General features: G+C 39.6%; 1 protein-coding gene across 2 annotated transcripts in view; it reads left to right on the top strand.

The window, feature by feature from the left end:
- JAM2 (junctional adhesion molecule 2) overlaps positions 1-23,188 on the top strand; it is a 43,084-nt gene that overhangs the window by 5,680 nt on the left and 14,216 nt on the right. For both annotated transcript variants that reach the window (XM_081139418.1, XM_081139419.1), the window contains exon 2: positions 19,540-19,605. In XM_081139418.1, the coding sequence (XP_080995544.1) occupies positions 19,540-19,605 (66 nt within the window). The remainder of the gene's footprint in view (positions 1-19,539; positions 19,606-23,188) is intronic.

Raw genomic sequence — 23,188 nt, 5'->3', positions numbered from 1 at the left:
AAATTTTTATTTATTTAGTTGGTTATTATTTTTTAAATATGTCTTTATTGATTTCAGAGAGGAAGGGAGAAGAAGAGAGAGAGAGAGAAACATCAGTGATGAAGAGCCATCGATTGCCTGCCTCCTGCACGCCCCTGACTGGGGATCGAGCCCACAACCCAGGGCTGTGCCCTGACCGGGAATCGAACTGCCATCTTTGGGTTTATGAATCGATGCTCAACTGCTGAGCCACGCCGGCCAGGCGGCATTACATTTTTATTTGTTTTGTTGGATTTTGTTTGAGTTTTCACAATGTCTCACAGGGACAGTGTGGGACAGATTTGTCTTTATATTTGTAAGGAGTAGAAAAGCCTGGTGGGTCTTTCTTTGTGTGAGGCCAGTGTCCTCGCTCACAACAGTCACCTGCTGTTTTTAATTTTAGCGTTGCTCACACTGTAAGAACTTGGTAACTCCTTTATTATGGACATAACCAAAGACAAAAATAGGTCATTGTTAAATGCCTTTACTTACATGTTTAAAAATATGTATATGGCAAATTCAAACTGCACAGAAAGGTTATAAAATGAAAAATACGGCTTCTTTCCAGCCCTCCGACTTCGACTCCACTCCTCACAAGTAACCCACTTAGGTTTCTTGCATATAGTTCCAGAAAAATTGGGAGGAAGAGTATAGTTGCAGCATATATGATATAGTTTCTTTAAAAATTAAAATCAAAATTTATTCTGCTTACCATTTGTCACCTTTCAACAAGTCAAATCACGTTATATGTAGTATTCTTCACCTCCCTACAAACACTTACTTTTACTAGTAATGAAGCGGCAACTCAAGGCTAGTTCTCAGAAACGGGACTCCTGGTGACATCTTACAGAGGCCTTTAAAACCCTCCTGCAAAATGCAGTAGGGGCTACCTTCTAGTTAAAACTTACCAGAAGTAAGTGGTGAAACAGAGATAGAACAGAACAGAGGGAAATATGCCCCCAAACCAGTGCCCAAATCTGGAAAGGGGAAAATTCCAACCCAGACCCAATGAACAAGGCCAAAGAAGAGGGTAGGGACCAACGCCCAGGGAAGACAGAGACACCGGCACCCGCTCAGACTGACAGACAAGTGCAGGCTGGGGCTATTTTTAAAGGAGACCAAAGAAGAAGGAATGGCCACAAATAAAAAGGGAACATGTTGAACCACTGGGAAAGTGCTAAATTTGAAAAGAGAGAATGGTGCTAATGTCCTAAGAAATGCTCTAGAGACACTTTAAAATAGGAAAGGTTCTGATCAGAAGGAGAACTGACATGATGGCATAAGCAATGACTCAAGTGTAGACACGAATCTATTTAATCCAATACTTAGTGAGTTAATCTACTATTTAATAAGTAATGTAAAGATGCAGCAAGCCATATAAAAAATATGATGAACACTCTACATAAGCCGATTGGACCCGTGGGGTTATGATACTTGGGTCCCATATAATGCTTTTGGTCCCAGAGCCAGTCAGGTTCTTCTGTGCCCCGTGTGTGTGTGTGTGTGTGTAAGGGAGTGAACCTCTATGCCACTTTACCCCGATATGTTTCTCCTCTCTGACCTCCCTCTCCTCTGCAATGTTCCCCATGTGGCCAAACGCACTTCCTCTCTGAAGGTCTCACTCCAAAACCCCTTACCTCTGCTCAGAAGCCTTCCCATCTCATCCATTCTTCAGAGCCAGTGTCCCCTGCATATTGGACTCCCGGTGCTCTTGGTATGTTCCTGGTTCTTTTATGGTACTTCTTACATGTGCATCTCTCTGCATTTGTGAGTTTGTTGAGGGCAGAGACAACACAGCTTTGTGTCTCTAGCACCTACTGTAGTGCCTGGCACCTAGAGATTCTTTAATCGTTAAATAGAAGTAAGTAACTGGGAGTGTAACGTTGGTTTATTTGTTTCATGGCTTCATAAAATTACATAACTTTTTAATCATAAAAACCCCGGGACCCATGTAAATTTAATAGTCCCTAGCGAATGCCTAATTGTCCTGTTCTTAGAACTCCCTCCTTCCTGATTAACCATGGCCAACGTAGAGTTACAAGGAAATATGGAGAGTGGTCTAGCCTTTCAGAGTTCTGAGAAATTTTGCTGACTGCCTGATGCTTCCTTGAGTCAGTAAGCGTCGATTAAAAACTCGGGTGAATCAAACAGCACCTCCGTGCAAGTTACCTGAGATATAACACAACATAGGATGCTAGAACATTGTAAAGGTGCTCTCTGGAGTAGGGAACTGCAGACTTGCCCCACCTCTTTTGACACTCATTGATGTCACAGCAGTCTATGTCCTGCAGCAGGCAAAAGTTTATAGAGAGATGAGAGGACAGGGCCTGATAAAGTGATCTTTATTTTTAAGCCGCAGATGGTTCTCCTGAGCATTCCTGTCCAGTCACCATAACATCTTCTTGTGGGATCTTGATTCCTGTTGATTAGCCTGAAAAAATTTCCCTGAATGCAGGTGACTCATCATCTCGTTCCAAGGATACTATCTCCGAGTTGAGCACTAGACAAATGTCAAGAATTGGCACATCCTAAGGACCTTGGCTCTATTGGGCTACTCCCCCAGGAAAGCTTTCTGAAGGTGCGGGATCTTCAAACATCGCTGCCAGGAGCACTGGTCTTCTAACTTTTTTGGCCCGTATCCTACTTCGTATACAAAGAGCATATGCCCCAACATAAGCTTCTGGTTATAAATTATATATACATGCATTTCTGTATCAATATAGTACATTAATTATAAAAACATACATGCAATAAATATCAAACAAATGAAATTCGCTTCTAATAAGATATTTCCTTAATTTGCATTGATAACTACTAAAATAGAAAAGAAAATTGATGTATAGAATTTATTTTAAAATTCCTCAAAACAAAAACAATAGATGAAATAAATGTGGCAGAATCTTTATAACTGTTGAATTCTGATAATAAATACAGAATATGGGGGTTTGTTCTGTTCTCTCTACTTTGGTGGATGTTTGAAACTTTTCATAATAAAACCTATTTAAACTTATAAAAAACAGAAAAAAAGAGTAGAATATGATAAATATGGTACAGAAATTCTAATGTTTTCTTTCTTCACCCCTGTGAGTTTTCTTGTATACCTCACCTTGGTGTCTGCTGGTTTAAAGAGAAAATAAATAGACCAAAGTGAGTCTACTTGAAATACTGAAATATACATTTTCTTAAACTCTACACTTTAACCAGAGTAGTCAGTATTAGAAACTCAGATTTTGTTTGAACGGCCCACTTTTTAATCTATTCAGTCTATTTCACACTAGTAGAAAACTAAAATGCCTTAAAAACAAACACACAGCCTGTCATTAACTGGAACTCCAAGATACTGGGTTATATAGCAGAGTCCATTAGTAAATCCACTGCATAAAGGCTACATTTTTATTCACAAAGTAGTGTAGCCCTTTCTGTTCATTTCATTTGAAAGGGGCTTTAATATTTTATTTTTTAAAATGTAAAAGTAACCATTAAATGAGTGCATGTCATATCCATGGACTGATGGCAAGAAAAGGTAAATGTAAAAGAGAGTTGATTAAATTCCTGAAAATTAAAAAAATTTCCTCTTTAATGGAGACTGGTTCATTCAAGCTCTTTTGGTCAACCCTCTGGCTCTTGTAATCAACAAAAGAGAATTCTTGCAGGCTTCTTATAGGGTAAGGTTGTCTCCAGCATTGCACATATCAACTCAAGCACATTTCAGAATTACTCATACTTTTTAAAATATTCATGTAATGTTCAAATCTATGTCATTAATAACTTAATATCAGCTTTCCAATGAGGTGTTTTGTTTGTTTCAATATATCTTTATTGATTTCAGAGAGAGGAACGGAGAGGGAGAGAGAGATAGAAACATCAGTGGTGGGAGAGTTATCATTGATCAGCTGCCTCCTGCACGCCCCTGACTGGAGACCGAACCTGCAACCCGGGCATGTGCCTTGACCGGGAATAGAAACGTGAACTCCTGGATCCTAGATTGATGCTCAGCTGCTGGGCCACTCCCAGCTGGGCTCCAATGAGTTTTTTATATGATTTAATTTCCCATAGTTGCTGTAACCCTGAAGATCCCTAAGCTGTTAGGATTCTCTAGAGAAGACTATGGTTGTCGGGAAAGAATGGAAGGAATAGAGGCAGTTCACTATCCATTGGGAGCAGCCTAGAGCCTGTGTCAGCAGCTCATGTACAACACCGATGTGGTCACTTGTGTCGGAAGCTGTTTCCCTGCTGGATGACACTTTCCCCAAATACACGATGAATTTATGAGCAAGAGAGTGTGATGTTACTGGAGAAAGGACTTTTACTTCTCCCATTCCATTAACTCTTAGTTTTCCAATGAAGAAAGATTGCACCACCACCCTTAATAGATTTCTATTTAGAATGCTAATTATTTTAACAAACAAGTTGGGTCTCTCTTGATGGTACCATTTCATACGTTCAACGATTTATCTGTCACAGTCAGATACCAAAATCTGCCAAGCGATGATGACACCGTCAAGACCAGCCTTTTTCATTATGTGGGCTAGAATATCCAAGGAAATGTATTTCTAACTGTTAGAAAATACAGAACATGATTTTGGAAGTGGGATATGGAAATACTTCCTTTATAGAGCCAAGTTATCTCACCAATGAGTGTGTTGAATATAAATGTTTCTTTTCAGAGGCCAACAGATTCTCATCTTTTACCTGAAACAATATCGGAGTTACATCTTCCCTGACAGGGTGACTTGAGCATGTTCACACTGACTGAGATGGTGGGCAGAATCACCTTCACTTTTAAAAAAATATGTTTTTATTGACTTGAGAGAGAGAGAGGAAGGGAGAGGGAGAAATCGAGAGAGAGAGAAACTTTGATAAGTGAGAACCGTCGATTGGCTGCCTCCTGCACGTCTCCTACTGCGATCAAGCCCGCAACTTGGGCGTGTGCCCTGACTGGGAATCGAACCAGCGACCTCTTGGTGCATGGGATGATCCTCAGTCAACTGAGCCACACTGGCCAGGGTTCACCTGCACTTTTTAAGTGGATTTGTTTCATAAACTATATTTCTAAGTATATTTATTAGATAGAACTTTAGGATTGACTTCTACAGGAATTCTATTCCTTAACTCTCATGTTAACATCTCTGTGCAGTCCCTAGAACTATTTTTATTGTAATTTCATAAATGAGAAGCAGAGGCTTAGAATGTTTGTAGGGTACACAGAGGCAGGACTTGAAGAAGTTATAACTTCTGACTCCAAATCCTAGCTCAGTATGGGAGACAAAGATGCTTGAAAGGTGTAAGGAAAGGTAGAAGGCTGAGGAGATTTTAGGGCAAATGTGGGTGTTTTCTAGTGTTCGCTTCCGCAGTATGAAGAAGGCCGAAGGACAGGAGAGAAGGAGCCTCTGTCTTGTTATTGATGGATTTAGAATCAGCGTGCAGTGAGGATGACCTTTCTAGAATATTAAGAAAATAATTTGAATGTTCTGTTTAGATTGCGGATAACGTTCTAAGTATCTTCATGTGTTATTACAATGCTTTTTGACATTTAGTTTATTTGCATTGTGGTTGTCTCTTAACATATATAAATGCTTTCCACATTCACAACCCAAATTGAATTCAAAGTAATATTAACCTGAAGGGTAAGCCACAAGCCTGTAATAAATATTGCATGACTGGAGAATATTGTTTAAGTAAATGGAAAAAATATCTAAACCTAAGCACATCCAATATTGTGAGGGATTTATCATCAAATTTAGTCACTTTAGCAGCCTTACAGATCATTTAAAAGGGAAATAGAAAAAGTCCCCATAATTTTCTTGCCTTTTTTCTAAAAGTTAACATCAAAAGAAAAACATTAATTTGTCTTAAGTAAAAATAAAGATTGTTATACATCGCGTATTTCCTAGATTTTGTATAGGTATTATTTTTTAAGTTGCTATGCGTTATCTGATAGAGGAACACAAGGATGTTTTATCTTTTAGCTGATTTCTTTGGTACCATTGTGTAATTTCTTTTGTTTTTTACTACTTCTCAACTTAAGTTTCCATGGAAATGGAATCAGTCAGAAAGTATTTGAGACTTCCTCAGAATGTTGAGTTAAGTATTCCCAATTAGGCTTCAGGCACTCATAGCTGACTTAATATGAGTCTCTGTATTATATCTTTGAAGGTGTAGAAAACTGGGTTATGACTTCACAATAGGTTTGCATTTTCAACGATTTTTGTTAAAGACTTGGATCAGAGAGCTTTAAAATTAGTTAAGTGTGGTAGAACATGCTTAAACAAAATGAAGTATCTTTAGGCATACTATTCTGGACAGCTAAGGAGACACCAGTCATCACAGTTAAACTCATCAACATTGGTTAAATGTTTCTTAGCTGAAAAGTTATCCTTTGTAATACAGTGTATTGTGAGTAGGAAGAATTATATTGGGCTTCAGTTTAGAGCAGTGAGTAATTGAAAGTCAAGAGAGGTAAGACAGAAAATTACAGAATTGAAAAGCCTCCAAACTGGCCCGGCCGGAGTGGCTCAGCGGTGGAGCATCGACCTAGGGTCCAGGAGATCGGGGTTCAATTCCCGGTTGGGGCACGTGCCCTGGTTGCGGGCTTGGTCCCCAGTCGGGGGCCTGCAGAGGAAGCAGCCGGTCAATGACTCTCATCATTGATGTTTCTGTCTCTCTCCCTTCCTCTCTCTGAAATCAATAAAGACATTAAAAAAGAAAAAGCCTCCAAACTGTACAAAAAAAGGTCTCAAATAAATCCTGTGTCCCCTCCAGTACCTCTTACGTAGTTTTGTTGTGTCGACGTAAGAAACATTCAAGCCTGTAGAGAACTTTTATACGTTTATTTGAGCCAAACTGATGACAACTGCAGTGAAGCAAAATCCCAGCGGACTGAGAAAATGCTCCCTGAGGTGGTATACAGGCAAGATAACATGAGGAATTCTGCTCTGGTGAGGTGGCAGATTGTACCCTAAACCATCTCGAAAAGGCTATGTTGTCTTAGATGCAAAAAAGTCAACAGGCAGGCTCACTTAAGGAAAAGATTGACCTTTAGCCAAGAAGCTACAGGCCTAGGAGTGACGGCTCCTCCTCAGGCATTTTCATGTTCAGAGCCTCCTATGTGGACAGGCCAGCCATCCTGGCCTCTCCTCAACTTGTCAGGTTTAGCGTGTGACCCCTCTCTTGTCCACAGTTGTGAGAACAAGTACCGCCAGTGGACTATAATGTAGATCATAGGTTTTACTCTTAAAAAAATTAGCATTATGCTCATGTTACATCAGCTAAGCAGAGAACACTCTCAGTTTATAAACAAAGCTTACAACTACCTGTTAGCTGAGAGTGTATTCAAGTAATTCAATAGGGACCTCCCAGCAGGCGGGCTGTCACTGCCCCAGGGGTGCTGTGGAGTTCTGGTGGACGTATGACCAGTACTGATAAATATCTATGTGCCTGACAACATTGCAAGATAAAGAATTGCCCTGTGTCCTTCATCCGTCATGGTTTTTCAAGTCCTACTGCATGTTCATGGAAGTGAAAACTTTATAACTATCGAAGCCTGTGACTTACACTATTTTACCTATAAACACAGCCTTTTTTTTTGCACAGCCTTAATATGTATAACTAGATATGCAAGTTTCTATTCTAATGTCCACAGTAGCTCTGTTCTTTATTTTCCTGCACCATTCGGAATGGCTGCTGGTCTTTTTCTCTTAAATCTCTTTAACATTGTAAGTATAGACTAATATCCAACTTCATTGTATCTTCTAGTGTACTCTCATGTGTAAGCATTTATAAATTGAAATATATTTTAGTTCACTATAAATTGCATTATTTTTATTTCTCTTTTATATTAAAGAAACATTATCTTTAGTCGATGCAGCTGGCCTTGATGTCAGCCGTGGCATCACTTTTCTTTTGCAGGCAGGAGATGATGGTGCTCAGACCAGGTGGCAGCAATGGAAGTAGTGAGAAGTGGTCTGAGTCTGGGTGCGTTTTGAAGGGAAAGCTAGTAAGATTTGCTCATGACTTGGATATGAGCTATGGCAACTGGAATCATCTGGGGTGGGGGAAGGTGGAGCAGGTTTAGAAAGAAAGATGAGGTTTGGGCATAGTGTTTGAAATGTCTGTTAAACCTTCAGGTGGCAAGGTTGAGTAAGCATTTGGATGAGTCCAGGGTTCAGCAGAGACATCTAGACTGGAGATATATATTTTGGGAGTTGTTAGCCTCTGCTTAGAGCAATGAGTCTGGGTCACATCATTAAAGAAGGAAGTACTGTACAGATAGAGGAGATGACCCAGGATAAGATCCGTCCTGGGAAAGTGTGTTGTTCTGGACAGTAAGTGCAGAAGTTATCAAGGAGAAGGGTGTGGTGAATTGTCTCCAATGAAGGTAGCTAGGGAAGGCTTGTAAATCATGTTTTACAGATGACGAAACAGCCCAAAGAGGCCGTAACTGTCCCAGACACGCCATGGCAAAAACAGAGGAAGCGGGATTCAGACCCAGGCCTTCCTGCTCTGAGCAGCCACTCTAATGAAGAGGTCATGCTAATCACTTTCAAAAGGAAGACAGCAATGTTCCCCTAACTAGTCATTGTCTATCTTCAGTCCCTCCTAATACATGGCTTTTGTGGAATCACTTATGAAGCTAAATTTGATTAAAAGCCACGTGGGGTTAGAGGAGAAATATGGGAAACAAGCACTTACAGAACATCTACCATATGCCAGGAACTAGGCCAAGCAATGACACACTTTATTTAATCTTCACAACCCATAGAAAGCATGGTTAGCTTCATCTTACCCAAATGAAAACTAGGGTTTAGAAGGTTATGGCTGTAAAGCTTGCACATGGTTGTGTGGTCAGTGATTCATAGCACTGGGTTTTAAACCTAGCCAGGTCATTTCTTCAGTTATGACCCCCCGAGGACAAAGAATGAATCTGTTTCCATCTGTAATACTCAGGCCGCATCTATCATGGACTACCCTTTCCTCGCCCATCTGTACTTCCATGTTGCTTTTTGTTTGATTTCAGATATTTAGTAAAAAAGCAAAGGTGTTAAAAATGGTGGTGGTGGTATAGTACTAGTTAGCTCTTTACCCAGTGGGTGAGAAGTCAGTTCTCATACCACCGCATCCAAAACTGAAGCTCTAAGACCGACTGCATAATTTCAAATAACCTGGTTGATTCTGTCACAAATGCAGTCATCCTTGTGCAATACAGGATATCAAAACAACCATTTTGCCTGAATTATGTTATGACAGTTAGACTTTTGCATGCCATATTTGGACACAAATACTTTTGTCCATCTTTTTAATACTTGATCTGAGTAAGTTGCAAAAATTGTAGCCCTATTAGCTCATATTCATTTTCTGACCATTTCAGTAGGCAGCTCCAGTTTGAATGTACGTATGCAGATTGTCTTAGTCAGTTCTAGCTGCTGTAAGAAAACTACCATAGACCGGGTGGCTCAGACAACAAACATTCATTTCTCACATTTCTGGAAGCTGGAAGTCTGAGATTAAGGCCCTGGCAGACTCAGTGTCTGCTGAGTCTGGTTTCCTGGTTTGAGACTGCCAACTTCTCATTGTGTCCTAACATGGCTTAGAGGGTGAGAGAATTCTCTGGAGTCTTTTTTATAAGGGCACTGATTCCATTTAGAGCACTCAAGAAATCAGGGTAACTAATTCTGAGCAATCTTCCCTGACAGTTGTAAAATACAACCTTTAAGCAATGCCAAGCCATTGTTCCTACGGTCTGTACTTCAAAATTAATGGTTCGTGTTCCTTCGGCTTCCTGAAGACTAATCAAAGGAAACATGAAGCAATAATAAGCTGGAGTATTGACCCTACTTTTCAGGTGTCTTCTGGAAGAATTTATGCTAACAGAAGTTTATATCACATGTATGAAATGTAAGGGCTAAAGTTCTTATGAATCATCATTAAACACGAGAGTTGAAAAATAAAATTCATGTAACATTCATATTTTTTAAAAAAGTATGTTTTTATTGATTTCAGAGAGATGAAGGGAGAGGGCGAGGGAGATAGCATCAATGATGAGAGAGTCATTGATCAGCTGCCTCTTGCACGCCCCCTACTGGGGATGGAGCTCACAACCCAAGCATGTGCCCTGACTGGGAATCGAACCCTGACTTCCTGGTTGATGGGTCGATGCTCAACCACTGAGACATAATATATTTTAAGAATTAAAGTTTGGGAGAGAGCTAGTGTATATGAGCAGACGAGCTCTAAGTTGTTGGTCATATAAAATTTTTAGTATTTTAAAGGTTGAACTATCAGATAATGGACTCTGGAGGCTGCTTTCTTTATTGTGGGTGGTCAGATCTAGAAAGCTAAATAAACTCAATGAGAAGTCCATAGCTGTGTGCAGAAATGGATTATTGGAGCCCTCACTAAGAAAAATTAAACAAAAAATTTCATTCTTTCAGATTTTACAAAATATGCTTACATTGCTAGGCCCTCCCCACCTCACCACAGGGCCTTTGGGGGGAGGTGCTCATGCAAGTGAGAACCCCAAAGGAAACCTCATTAAATTCCTGGTCAGTCTGCCTCCCTTTATGTGTCTTTCATTATATTTATAACACTTCTAACTCAGAAAAAGATAGGAAACTTTAGCAGTGCTCTATGTTCATTTAAGAAATGCAAAGATAGCTCTGGCTGGGTAGCTCAGTTGTTTAGAGCATCGTCTGGATATGCCAAGGTTGTGGGTTTGATGCCCCGTCAGGACACATACAAGAATCAACCGATGAATGAAATATAAGTGGAACAACAAATCGATGTTGTTTCTCTCTTTCCCTCTCTTTCACTCTTTCTCTCTCTCTTTCTCTCCCTTCCTCTCTCTCTAAAAACAATTTTTAAAAATTAAAAAAAAGAAATTCAAAGATAACTTCATTTGCAGATTATAAATTTAACAAATTTTTGATCCTTTTGGTACTAACCTCTACAATACACAAATTTTATTCATAACTGCGTGTTCATGCTTTCAAAAAGTAAAAACTTTTGATGCATTTTGTGATTCCCAAAATTCACTTAGTAAGGCCAGGCAATAAAACACTGAAGGTGTAAAGAAAGTTTAAAACAAACACCTGTGTCCTGTGGGAGGTGCAGAGAGCTTAGTAGATGGTAGAGTGCTATCTTCTCACATTTGTTGCTTAAGTGGATTTATAAATATCAGCTGACTGCAGAATAACCATTTCACTCTTCCCTGAGCCAGATGGCCACTGAGTAATCTGTGTATCAGCTGTTAGAGGACAATTTGTGCAGGGTTCCCAGACTCCCACACGCTGGTGTTTCAGAACCAGAGTTCAGGACCCAGATTCAGAAACTCAGTTTTAGCTCTTTCCCAGAGCTGATCAAAACTCTAGAGGAATGATTTACGGTGCCTGCTCTCAAAAAGTATTTATTTGACAAGTATATTAATATGTTCATTCCTGTTGAGAAATAGAACTATCAAATACTGGTGGTTCTGGACTTTAACTCTTAAAAAACCATATTAAGGTCAGGAATTAGTAACTAAAATTTCAGATTAAAGGGCAGTGAATGATCTTAAATTAAAATGTCATCAAGCTCTCACCCAGCCGGCATGTCTCAGTGGTTGAGCATCGACCTAGGATCCGGGAGATCAAGGTTCAAGTCCCCGTCAGGGCACATGCCCAGGTTGTGGGCTCGATCCCCATTAGGGGTGTGCAGGAGGCAGCTGGTCAATGACTTTCTCATCATTGATGTTTCTCTCTCTGCCTCTCCCTGCCTCTCTTTGAGATCAATAAAGACATATTAAGAAAAAAAAAAAAGTCATCAAGCTCTCAAAACCTGATGCACCATCTCCACTCTAAGATGTGCCTGAGACACAACCCAGACCACATGAGACAGTGAGGAGAGACGCTCTGGGTTGTGACTCCCACCTCTCCCATTTTAGTGCTCTTCACCATTACATCATGTGTCTATTTTGATATCTGACATCTTTAGTAATAATTTCTTATTTCACACTAATAAAGTTTTAGGGATACTGTTTTTTGGCACCTTAATCTTGGGGAGAACCAGTTAGGGCATAGAATGACCAGCACTCACGCCTTCCTTGGAGTATGTGATTCTTATTGGCATCAGTTTTGTACAATGACATTTCTTTTTGTTTTAAGAGTCTCTACTGGATTTGAGTTGACTTATATCATCTATTTAAAATCTATAGGTCATACCATTGGTAAAAGAATATTATTTGTCTGAGAGTGTCACTTGGAGAATATCAATGGAATTTCGCAAAAAACTAAAATGGCTTCTTTTATTACCTCCTGGGGACTACCTGGTGAAGCTCAACCGCTGATGGCCTTCGATGCTATTGGCCACCGTTAAACATTTGAAGATGTGCTGAAGGACATTTCTTTGAAAATTCTGAGAATTTATTTAACTGTAAGAAGTTGATTTATTTACTTCATCTCTATCTAATATCACCCCAAAATTTTAATTGTCCAGTTGTTTGGGTAACAGAATGCCCTGAAAATTTCCCTAAATTTACTAATGCATGTAACTTATATGTAAACAACTTTTTAAAGTCAGTTCTAAAACACTAATCGTCCTTCTTGTACTCAAACGATTAAAAAAACAGAAAACGGGAAAACTTCTGTGCCGTATATAATAAACATACAAGGTTTACTCAGATTACTTCATTGGCCATAAACATTTGCCCATGAACCCTTTCTCTGCTAAAAATAGCAAGTTGTTGTGCACTCTCTGGATGATATCTCTGAACCCGAAGGCTTGCAAATGGATATGAAGCTCTCTGCAGTGCCTGGCAGTACTGTGTTTGGTACGAGCACTTTCTCACAAAGCCTTGCACGAACTTGAGAACGACTAGGTGCGGGGAGAACATGTGGAGCCAGACCCGCTAGATGCAGATGCACCCGTGGCTTCCCTGCTCTCTAGTGCTGTGACCTTGAGCAAAAGCTACTTCACCCCTCGGCCCTCACATCTGCCAAATGAGGGTGCTAACACAGGGGAGCCACATTTTACTGAGATGTTCGGTTCTAAAGGGGAAAATATATTCATAGTCAAGTCACCCTCGAGTTCTCCAGGCCATCATTAACTCACCAGGACGTCAGCAACCATTAGCTCTAAAGTCAACCACATCTTTTCTTTTTTTCCTTGCACTTCCTTGTGGCTTCCCTTTCTCCGAAAGTAGAGTATCAATGTCTCATTAAGAAGAAGGGCCAGAATGTCCAGTTCGAGAGACTAGAAGGACATGTCTTGTCTGTACATCTGTCTTCCTCTCCCCTTTCTCTCCCCCACTCTTTAGACCTGCTATAGCTAAATGATAGTGAGAAAGATGAGTATTCAACTCCTCACTCCTAACTCATTGGGTTACTTTCTAGTCATATAAATATTTGTCCATAATAAATATTGGGTGGTATCATTTTGTTACTGCTGGCCCTGTGTATCTATCTTTCTTATAGTTGCTAATGTAATTGTATATTAGTAATGATCAAAACCATATGGCTATTAATTTTTATTTTTGAAAATTTATGAAATAATTTATATCCAGTTTTTATAACTTGCTTGTGTGCATGGTGGTCTCTGTAATGTATTTTAAAATAAAATAAAAAACTTCTATAACATGTCAATTTTTGCTAAATATGTTTTTAATGAAAAGTGTTCATTTAAACAGTTTCATAGTAAATTTTAAAATTGTGGTAGTATAAATAAGTATTTATTTTTAGTCAAACCAGATTATTTAGATAAGTGGTAAACAATATAACAATTTTTATCTTTACAGTTGGGGAGGGGAAGAAACAAAGGTTTCATTTGACTTGACTGGGAGTTGTTAGCAACTATGGAAATAATCATCTCTTAACCTCATTTTATGAACTTCTGCCAGAGATTTTGGCGCACACCCATAACGATTAAAGATGTTTTGTAGCGAATGTTAAAACAATTGCTGACCTCAACCAGCGGACGTACATGACAATTTTATTTGTTTTCCTATTTAACTTGTTCTAGAAAACTGAAGGAAAAATAAAAATCAGCTCAAGAAAGCAGCCAACAGAGACTATCCCTAACATCTGTTAGTGAAATATTTATACAAGAATCCAACATTTTGTTTTCATAAGAAGAGTTGAGTGCAAGTTTTAAAAAATTAAAACTAAATGCCAAGACTAGAAAGGCTGAAACAAGGTAGAAATCTTATAATAAATAAATGGTTTTTTAAAAAGATTTAGAACTTTCTCTTTAATAAGTTCAATATAAGCAACCACATATTTTAATTATTTTTACTTAATTAAATCTTGAAGTAAATAGAATTAGAGGAAGGAAGGTAGCTGGGAGAAGGTGCTTAAAATCACAAAAATAAGTATTCAACTACCTATTTATTAGTTCATTAAAACTGATCCTCATTTTATTTATTTATTTACCTATTTTGCCTTTATAATTTTGCCAATTCAACCAATCCCAACTTTTTTAGTGTCTGGGACACATTATTTTTTTCTGTTCAAGTATATACATACACACTTTAACAGCTGATAGTTCAACTGATGTTTCTTTCTTTTCAGATTTAACCCATTGAAATTCATAATGGGTTAGGAGTGTGTATCCATTTTTTGGAGACACCCTGTATAAAAGTCATGAGGGACTTAAGAAAATCTGAGGTTAAGAGCTGTTAATTTCCATAGAACTTTTAAAGTGATTTTTGAAAATTTTAAGAAATTCTTCTCAAGGGAAGCTTAAGCAAGTAGAAAAATTGAAAAGGAGGGAAATGACTTACCCCAGTCCCAATCTTCCAGCCTCTAGGTGAACGAACATTTGCCTCAAATGAAAGAAGGCGCAGGCCCCCTGAAGAAAATAAACTCTCAGTGGGCACTGTGGTGTTTGAACAGTTCAGAGATGATGGTGTGGCGGGAACAAAGATGATCTTTCCCTCTTGCGCCCGGACTTCTCCCTCAGCTGGTTTCTAGGGAATATGAGTCATTGTTTTGTCTGAAAAATGCTAAAGTAGTTTAAAAATGACAAGAAACACCAGTCCTAAGTGGCATGTCTCTGAGGGCACTAATGTACATGTTGCTGAAGGAGAAAGGAGTCTTTTTTGAAGTGTGCTTTGAAAGTCTCACAAAATAATGGATTGGAATTAGAATCACCGGCAAAAAAATAAAATAAAAATGCATATGATTTAAATGCAGGTATAATACAATAAGAACGCACAAAGCCCCGTCTTCTGCAGCTCACTTAAGAGGGGTCTGGCTTGACCAGCTTAGCCTCTCCCCTTCCTCTGCTCTCTGAAGATCCCCACCCTACCCCTGGATGCTACAAAACAAAATTGGGGAAGGAGAGGGAAAGCTGCCAAAGAAAGGCATGGGGGGGGGGAGTTCAGAGGAACACGGGACATATTCTGGTATGTGACAGAAGTGTAGGGGAAGGGAAAAATGACCTTTAAAAAGATTGCTTAGACCCCCTTCATGGTTTTTAAAGTCATAAGCAAAACAGTTATTCTGAAATTATTCTTCAGCGGCCCTGACGCGGCTCACGGCTTTGTACAAATCTATTTACAGCTGTTAATAAAAAGGATCAGTTCAGTGCTGCCCTCTTCACGCAGACATCAAGGTGCCAAATTCCCTAATGGAGATGTTTACAAATTAGAAAGACACAACCTGACTAGTTGCCTGATGTTTGACAGGGGAGCTAGATAAATTTGAGGCCTGTGGATTTTTTTTTCTTTTAAAATATATCTTTATTGATTTCAGAGAGAGGAAGGGAGAGGGAGAGAGAGAGAGAGAAACATCAATGATGAGAGAGTCATGGATCGGCTGCCTCCTGCACGCCCCTGACTGGGGATCGAGCCCGCAACCCAGGCGTGTGCCCTGACCAGGAATTGAACCCGGATCGCCTGGATCCTAGGTCGACTCTCAACTGCTGAGCCACTCCCTGCCGGGCGAGGCCTGTAGATTTTTGACCTTCCCCCCCCCCCCCCCCCCATAATTAGATTTGCTGTTCAGGCTTCTAAGGGAGAGAAAAGAAAATTCAGAATAGCATGCGTTCCTTAGAAATGATAGTCTAGCACAGTGAAAGGCTAATTTACATATAGGTAAATAAATCAAAGAAAAGGTGCTATGTTGTATGAAAGATTTTACTCTACTTCCCAGAAGTATAATAAATTATTTCATACTTGAGAAGTTCTGATAGAAATTTCTATAGGAACTTTCAAAATCCTTAAATACATGGTTCTTTGCTCTCCTTTAATCTATTTATTTACTTCTATTCCTGGTTCTTCAAACTGTTGGCAGTAGTGAAACAGCACCAGGTGTTAGACCAGAGGAGTCAGACCTGACCTTGGCTCAGCAACCTCGGTACTGGAGTTCTGGCTAAGAAAGAATTCAGAGCCAAGACTCAAACTATAAGAGAAAGTTTATTTAGAAAGTCACAGGGGTCAAAGAAGTGAGCAGTAGAAGAAATGGGCTCAAGAAACAAATTACAAAGGCAAAACAAGCGCCCTTGGAGTTTAGGAGAGGGAAAGGTAAAGGTAACACACCTGGGGCGGGGTGGGGCAGGGCGGGGCAGGGAGGGGAGGATGCTCCCAGGAGGGAGAGCTGCACTGGGTCTTTGTCTTGAGGGTATTTATCTGGATATTTCAGGGGAGGATCCCAATAGGAAATTCATCAGCTTTCCAGGTGTGTCTTTTCAGGGTCCAGAGCCAGGGCAGGGTCCTAATGTCCACAGCATTGCTTGTCTGGTTTTGCTGCTTTTCTGGTCTTGGAGCTGAAACACAGCTGAGGCCTAGATGTTATTTATCCCTAGGGCTTAATGCTTAAGGGAGTGGTTGTGCATGGAAGTGGCTTTGGGTATAGGCTGGCTTGAGTTCAAATCCCAACTTCACCACTTACTACTTGTATAACCATGGACAAGTTTCTTACCCTCTCTGTGCCTCTGTTTCCTCACCTGAAAAAAATGTGAATAAAAATGGTACCCTGCCACAGAGAATTGTTGTGAGAGCTAGGTAAGTTAACATTTGTAAAGACTAGGGATGTTGCCTAGCGTCTAAGTGCTTCATAAATGTTATCTATTGTTATTTTTCAAGGGTCCATTAAAATCCATGTTCTCCAACTCACTTCCTCCACTCTATTAAGGCTGGGGAGAAAGTATGATTTTTCTTAATGTTTGTATAAGCTATGAGTCATTTCTGTTTCCTTCATGGCCAAGGTTTACTAGATGTGGAAAGGCTGGAAATACCCTGCTTTTCTCTCTCTGGCTTTGGCTACCTATATCCCCTCCTAAGGCAAAGAGCCGTTGGCTGCATGAAGGTGAGGAAGGGCAGATATTCCAAAACGTTGTCTTGGATCACATGCAGTTCTCAGTCTGTAGATGGGAACTGATTAGTAAATAGATGGAACGATGTTACATCATGGGCAACACCTGAGTTTCTGGCATGAGTGACCACGTGGATTGTGGTGTCTTTCACTGTGATGGGATTTGTAGAAAGAAAACAAAGATTGGGGTAAACATATGAGTTTATTTTTTCCTATGAGTTTGTGGTACTTACAGGGAATGGAGATATAGATATCCTGTAGAAAGAGGAGTTTATGGATTTAATCTCAGTAGAGAAATTAGAGCTGGAGATACAGATTTAGAACTTTTGAGCAAGTAAATGGTAGTTGAGTCAATGAGAGTATAAAAGATTATATAGAAAGGAGTTAGTTGAGTCAGAAAAGCAGTTTCTGACTGGATGGATGGATGGATGGATGGATGGATGGATGGATGGATGGGAAGAACACACAAGAGAGACAGAATGAAGACTAGGAGAGAAACATACAATCCAAGGAAGTCAACGGAGTCAGATGTCAGAGAGAGATCAAGTAAGATAAACACTGAAAACTGTCCATTGGATATGGCAACAGTGAGGTAGGTTTGTTCCTCGGTGCAAACAGGGTCTGTGGATCGAATGAAGACAGAAGGCAGATGATAGCATGAACAGAGAAACAGCATTTCTAGTAAACTGTAGAAATATATTCAAGAAATAACCTTAAGATTTTTATGATCAGTTTACTGTGGCCTTAGATTACTTCATATATGATTTTAGGGGTGAGTAATGAAGAACAGCAGTTGGATCATTTGACCTAAATTGTTTACTCAAGCTAATCAGCGAGAATGCTTTGTTTTCTGATTTTGAAGTAATTAATTAATACCAGCCAGTATTGTATACTTACAACACCTTCCCCAAAGAATTGCTTGCCTTCAGGAACCCTTCATTAGTGTTGGTTTGATATGACCCCATTTACTGAATTCCTCTCCATGGCATACAATATGGATGGAGTGGTACTGTTTATCTGTTCAACAGATATTTACTGTGCCTTGCTTTATGCCCAGCACTGTTCTAGGTTTTCAGGCTATATCAGAGAATACACCAGGTAAAAATCTTTCCCCTGTAACATTTGTATTTCAGAGATGTATACTTCCAGGAAGTGATTTAGATTATTTTTAAATGCGGTTATTAAACTGGACTGTAGGATGACATTCATAACACAAAGTGGTACATATCAAAGATTGAATCAGAAAGTTTGAGTTCCTGGTTCTGCTACTTGCTTCAGGTCTTAGTATGTCTATTCATAAGGTATATGAATGCCTAATAACTATGTTGTATATGTGATACTAATAGAATATTGTATGTCAACTGTAATTGAAAAGTAAATTTTTTTTTAGATATATCTTTATTGATTTCAGAGAGAGGAAAGGAGAGGGAGAGAGAGATAGAAACATCAATTATGAGAGTCATTGATCAGCTGCCTAGCCCGCAACCCGGGCATATGCCCCGACCGGAAATTGAACCCCGAAATTGAACTCCGATCGCCTGGATCCTAGGTCGACGCTCAACGGCTGAGCTATGCCTGGCCGGGCAAAAAATTTTAAAAAATTTAAAAGAAAGTAATGTTGAGCACACAAGGTCACTCTGAATATTGAACTTTATAGAATTTTTAAAGAGTATATATGTGCACTTTTTTTAAATGAAAATTTTGTATAAGATTATGGGAATGATGATGTCACCATCATCATCGTCACTGTATAACTTATCAGATCACATTAGCCACCATAATCACCATAATGACCCATTCCAGATGATGTAGGTATAGTCAGGGATAAGTTTGCAAAACAGTTTATACCCTTAAATGAGGTACTACATGTTATTAGTTTTTATTTGGGAGACAATATCCTGTGACCCTACATCACATATTAGCTGAATTAAGGACATACACTCTTGTTTAACAGTCAGGCTTGTGAAAGTGTCTTGTTTCTGGTGGGGGCCCTAATAGATTTATAGGTTCTGCTTTAGGAAATGCTTAAAGGGTAAAACCACAATACAGAGCATAGAAGAGACATATAATGGCTTGGCTCGGTTTTTCTTACTTTGATACTTTAAAACTTATGTGCTATGAATTATGTGAGACTGTCACCAAACTTGAGGCCAGTTTTCTTTACTATTGCACCCCATTCAAACATTTAAAAAAGACCTTTTGTACTATTTTAATTATCCTATCTGTTTTCATCTTCCAGGTCATAAGGCCTATGGATCGTCTGCCCCAAAAGACCATCAAGTAATCACAGCAATCGAGTACCAAGGTAGAGTACTTTCCTGATTTTCACAGACTGTTTTGTTTAAATGACTCAAGACTATGACATACATGATGTTATCCTTCTGTTTGTCCACACCCCCTGCCTCACCTCACACTAAAATGCCATTTATACCTTGGGAACATTTTCTTTACCTCCTCAATGGAAATTTTGGATATGCGATGAAAGACCCGATAAACAAAAAAGGTCTCTTACTGCGTCAGTTATCTGCAACAAAACAAATCTAATTTGTGAAACTGGGGAGATGGCGATCCTGCAAAGTTTCCAGCCAGCTAGACACGGTGAATGGAAATTAACACCACGAGCCTTATGATATTTAATGTATTTAAGATGGCATTAATATAGCCTATTTGGGGGTGCCATTTTGTTATTTATTTTAGCTTCTTCAAAATATTTAGAAGGAATAGTTGGTGTTTAATGGGTATATTGTTTCAGTTTTGCAAGATGAAAAAGTTCTGGAGATTGGTTGCCCGACAGTGTGAATATACTTAACATTACTGAACTGTACAGTTAAAAATCGTTAACATTTTAAATTTAAATTATGTGTATTTTACCACAATTAAAAAAAAAATTAAGCCCAGCCGGGCATGGCTCAGCGGTTGAGCATCTGCCTAGGATCCAGGCGATCAGGGTTCGATTCCCGGTCAGGGCACATGCCCCGGTTGCGGGCTGCAGCAGCAGATCAATGACTCTCTCATCATTGATGTTTCTATCTCTCTCTCTCCCTCTCCCTTCCCCTCTCTAAAATCAATAAAGATATATTAAAAAAAAAAAAATTAAGGTTCAAATATCCCAAAATTTATAAGGGCTTTTGTACGTTTACCTCAAATATTGACTATCTACTACTTTCCTGAAGGCTCTTTTACCTAGAACACAATAATACTAGGCAAATAGAAGGGTGACTCTGTCTTAAATATGCTCGTTTAGGCAGAGATTGCAGGTATTTAGAAACAAGTCCTGAACATCTGATTCCTATTCTTCCAGAGTGTCTTAGGTTCCCGGAGTTGGAGAGAGAGAGATTTCAAGGAAAGATAGATTATAGAAGAGGACTGGGTGGGGAGGAATTAAATGAATTAGTATTATATCAGCGCTTACGATAGTACCTGGCACTTTGTGTTATATGTGCTTATTTGGTAAAAATATGCCACAATAAGAGGCAGCCTGTCATTCAAAAAGGGCATCGCTTAGCCCGGCCGGTGTGGCTCAGCGGTTGAGCATCAACCTATGATCCAGGAGGTCGAAGTTCGATTCCTGGTCAGGGCACATGCCCGAGTTTCAGGCTCGATCCCCAGTCGGGGGCCGCAGGAGGCGGCCGATCAATGACTCATCATTAATGGTTCTCTCTCTCTTTCCCCTCCCTTCCTCTCTGTGAAATCCATAAAGATATATTTTTAAAAAAGAGAGAGCATCACTTAATAAGTCACGTAAGTCCTAATATTTTACATGATTAAGCTAATAAAAATACTCATAATGGCTTAGGTGTTTGTTTTTAAATATATCTTTATTGATTTCAGAGAGAGGAAATGAGAGGGAGAGAGAGAGAGAAACATCAGCAGGCATAATGGCTTAGTTTTAAATGGGCAGAGGTGGGGATGGGGATTCAATGGTTGGGAGTATTTTGGGACTAGGGAGTGCACTGATGGGAAGGGCGTTACAGGGCTGGAGGAGGTGCCAAGGACACTGGAAAGGCCAAAAGCGTGAGCAGTGAAAGGAAGATAGGTCAGGATGTTCATGAGGGACAAAGGGAGAAAAGTTCATTCATGTCTCCTACTTTTTACTTTCCTGGAGGTTCTTACCATTGGATGCAACTGGGTACCGTGGATATACATCCACCCTGCCCCTCAGCCCTGTGCCATGATATTTGAATTAGAATGCCAAAGTTATATTCTTTAGTCTTCCATTATTTTTTAAAAACTCACTGAGGTGAAATTCACATAACATAAAATCCACCCTGTTGAAGTGAACAATTTAGTGGCATTGGGTAACATTCACGATGTTGTGCAAACCAGCACCTCTCTCCAGTTTCAAAACATTTCCATCGCTCCAGGCCAAAACCCTGTGCCATTTACATTACTTTTATTTAAGTATGTTTTTCACCCCTTACCCGAGGATATGTTTATTGATTTGAGAGAGAGAGACATCAGTTGCCTCCCGTATGCACCCCAGCTGGGCATTGAACCCGAAACCTAGGTATGTGCCCTGACCAGTAATTAAACCCGCAACCTTTTGGTGTACAGGACAATGCTCCAGCCAACTATGCCACTCGGCCAGGCCTTTACATTACATTTTAATGAGTGTTTTGTGTTTACTGTGGAAAATCCTTCTACAGTTTATTGCAATCAAATGTTAGTCTTGCTCCCAAATAAATATTTTCTATCATTTTGTTTCACCTCTGCTCCTTTTAATTAAGAATTACATTTTGATTCCATTTTCTCTGTCCCCCAGTCATTCCAACTTGGCTCTCCATAAAGCAAAAATAAATTTCTACCTTCTTCCACATTTTAGTTATAGGATATTTTAGGCAGTAACTTAATTTTACTTGCAGTCAAAAATATTTTGTGATTTGTGTATATGTGTGTTCCATCCAATTCATTCAGCTTTTTGTCTCTGTCACTGTGACGTCAGTAAATCATGAATTAATTCCTCCTTTTCAGTACTGCTGTTCTGTATCACTTCCCATAGTGGTGCCAAAAGCAGAATAAGACTGAAAAAAGGGCAGCTCTGCCAGGCTTGTAAATTATATGAACAGCCTTATGTAGAGTGTCCAACCCTGAGAGCTGTAAATCGAGGTTTAACAGCATGCTTTTCTCCACAGAAGCAATATCAGGTAATTCTTAACAACTACTTAGTAGTATCAGTTCTGATCTACTCTATTTCCATAACACTTATCACCTCCTAACATACTGTATAATTTACTTTACGAAGTTTCTCGTGTGCCTGACCCCCTGCAAATTGTAAGCTCCAAAAGGACAGAGCCCTTTGTGTTGCTCACTGACATGACCCCAGAGCGCTGCCGGGCACACAGTAGGTGCTCAGTGTGCTTTAGACAAGCTGGGTAGACCATGCCTCCCCAGCTGACGTGCTCAGTGCCAGTGAGGCTGGAGTGGAGTCCCCTGCACTTAGGAAAATCACTGGTTGCATTTTTTAATATAATTTCTGCAGAGGATCCCCGTAGAGCCGTGAGGACAGAAATTAGGAAGAACTCACCAAGAGGGGTGTGCGTGTGTCTAGTTAAAACAATTGAGTGTAAATTTATTCCTAGGACTGAGGAGTATGGGCTAAAAAATGAGTGTGGGCGTGTGTTTAATTGTTGGAAACTCAACAAAATACGGGAAGGAAACCTATCTAAAACTCAAGACTCCGGGAAGTCACCACCCATTCTCCTTAATCAACAGAATAGAACTGTGTTTCCTCAGACAAGTTCCTCAGCACGCATTTGTCTTTGCAGTAGAATTGTAAACATGCCTGTAAAATGATGTCTCTGTAACGTAAAACCTGCCTTTAAACCTTTAGGCATCTTTGGAAAAAAACAACTGTGTGTTTTTCTTGCCTTTCTTTTCCTCCTTTCTAT

The sequence above is a fragment of the Miniopterus schreibersii genome (assembly GCF_964146895.1).
Source record: "Miniopterus schreibersii genome assembly, chromosome: 5".
Taxonomy (NCBI): domain Eukaryota; kingdom Metazoa; phylum Chordata; class Mammalia; order Chiroptera; family Miniopteridae; genus Miniopterus; species Miniopterus schreibersii.
Note: the sequence above shows the minus strand (reverse complement) of the source record. Positions and strands in the feature narration are given on the sequence as shown.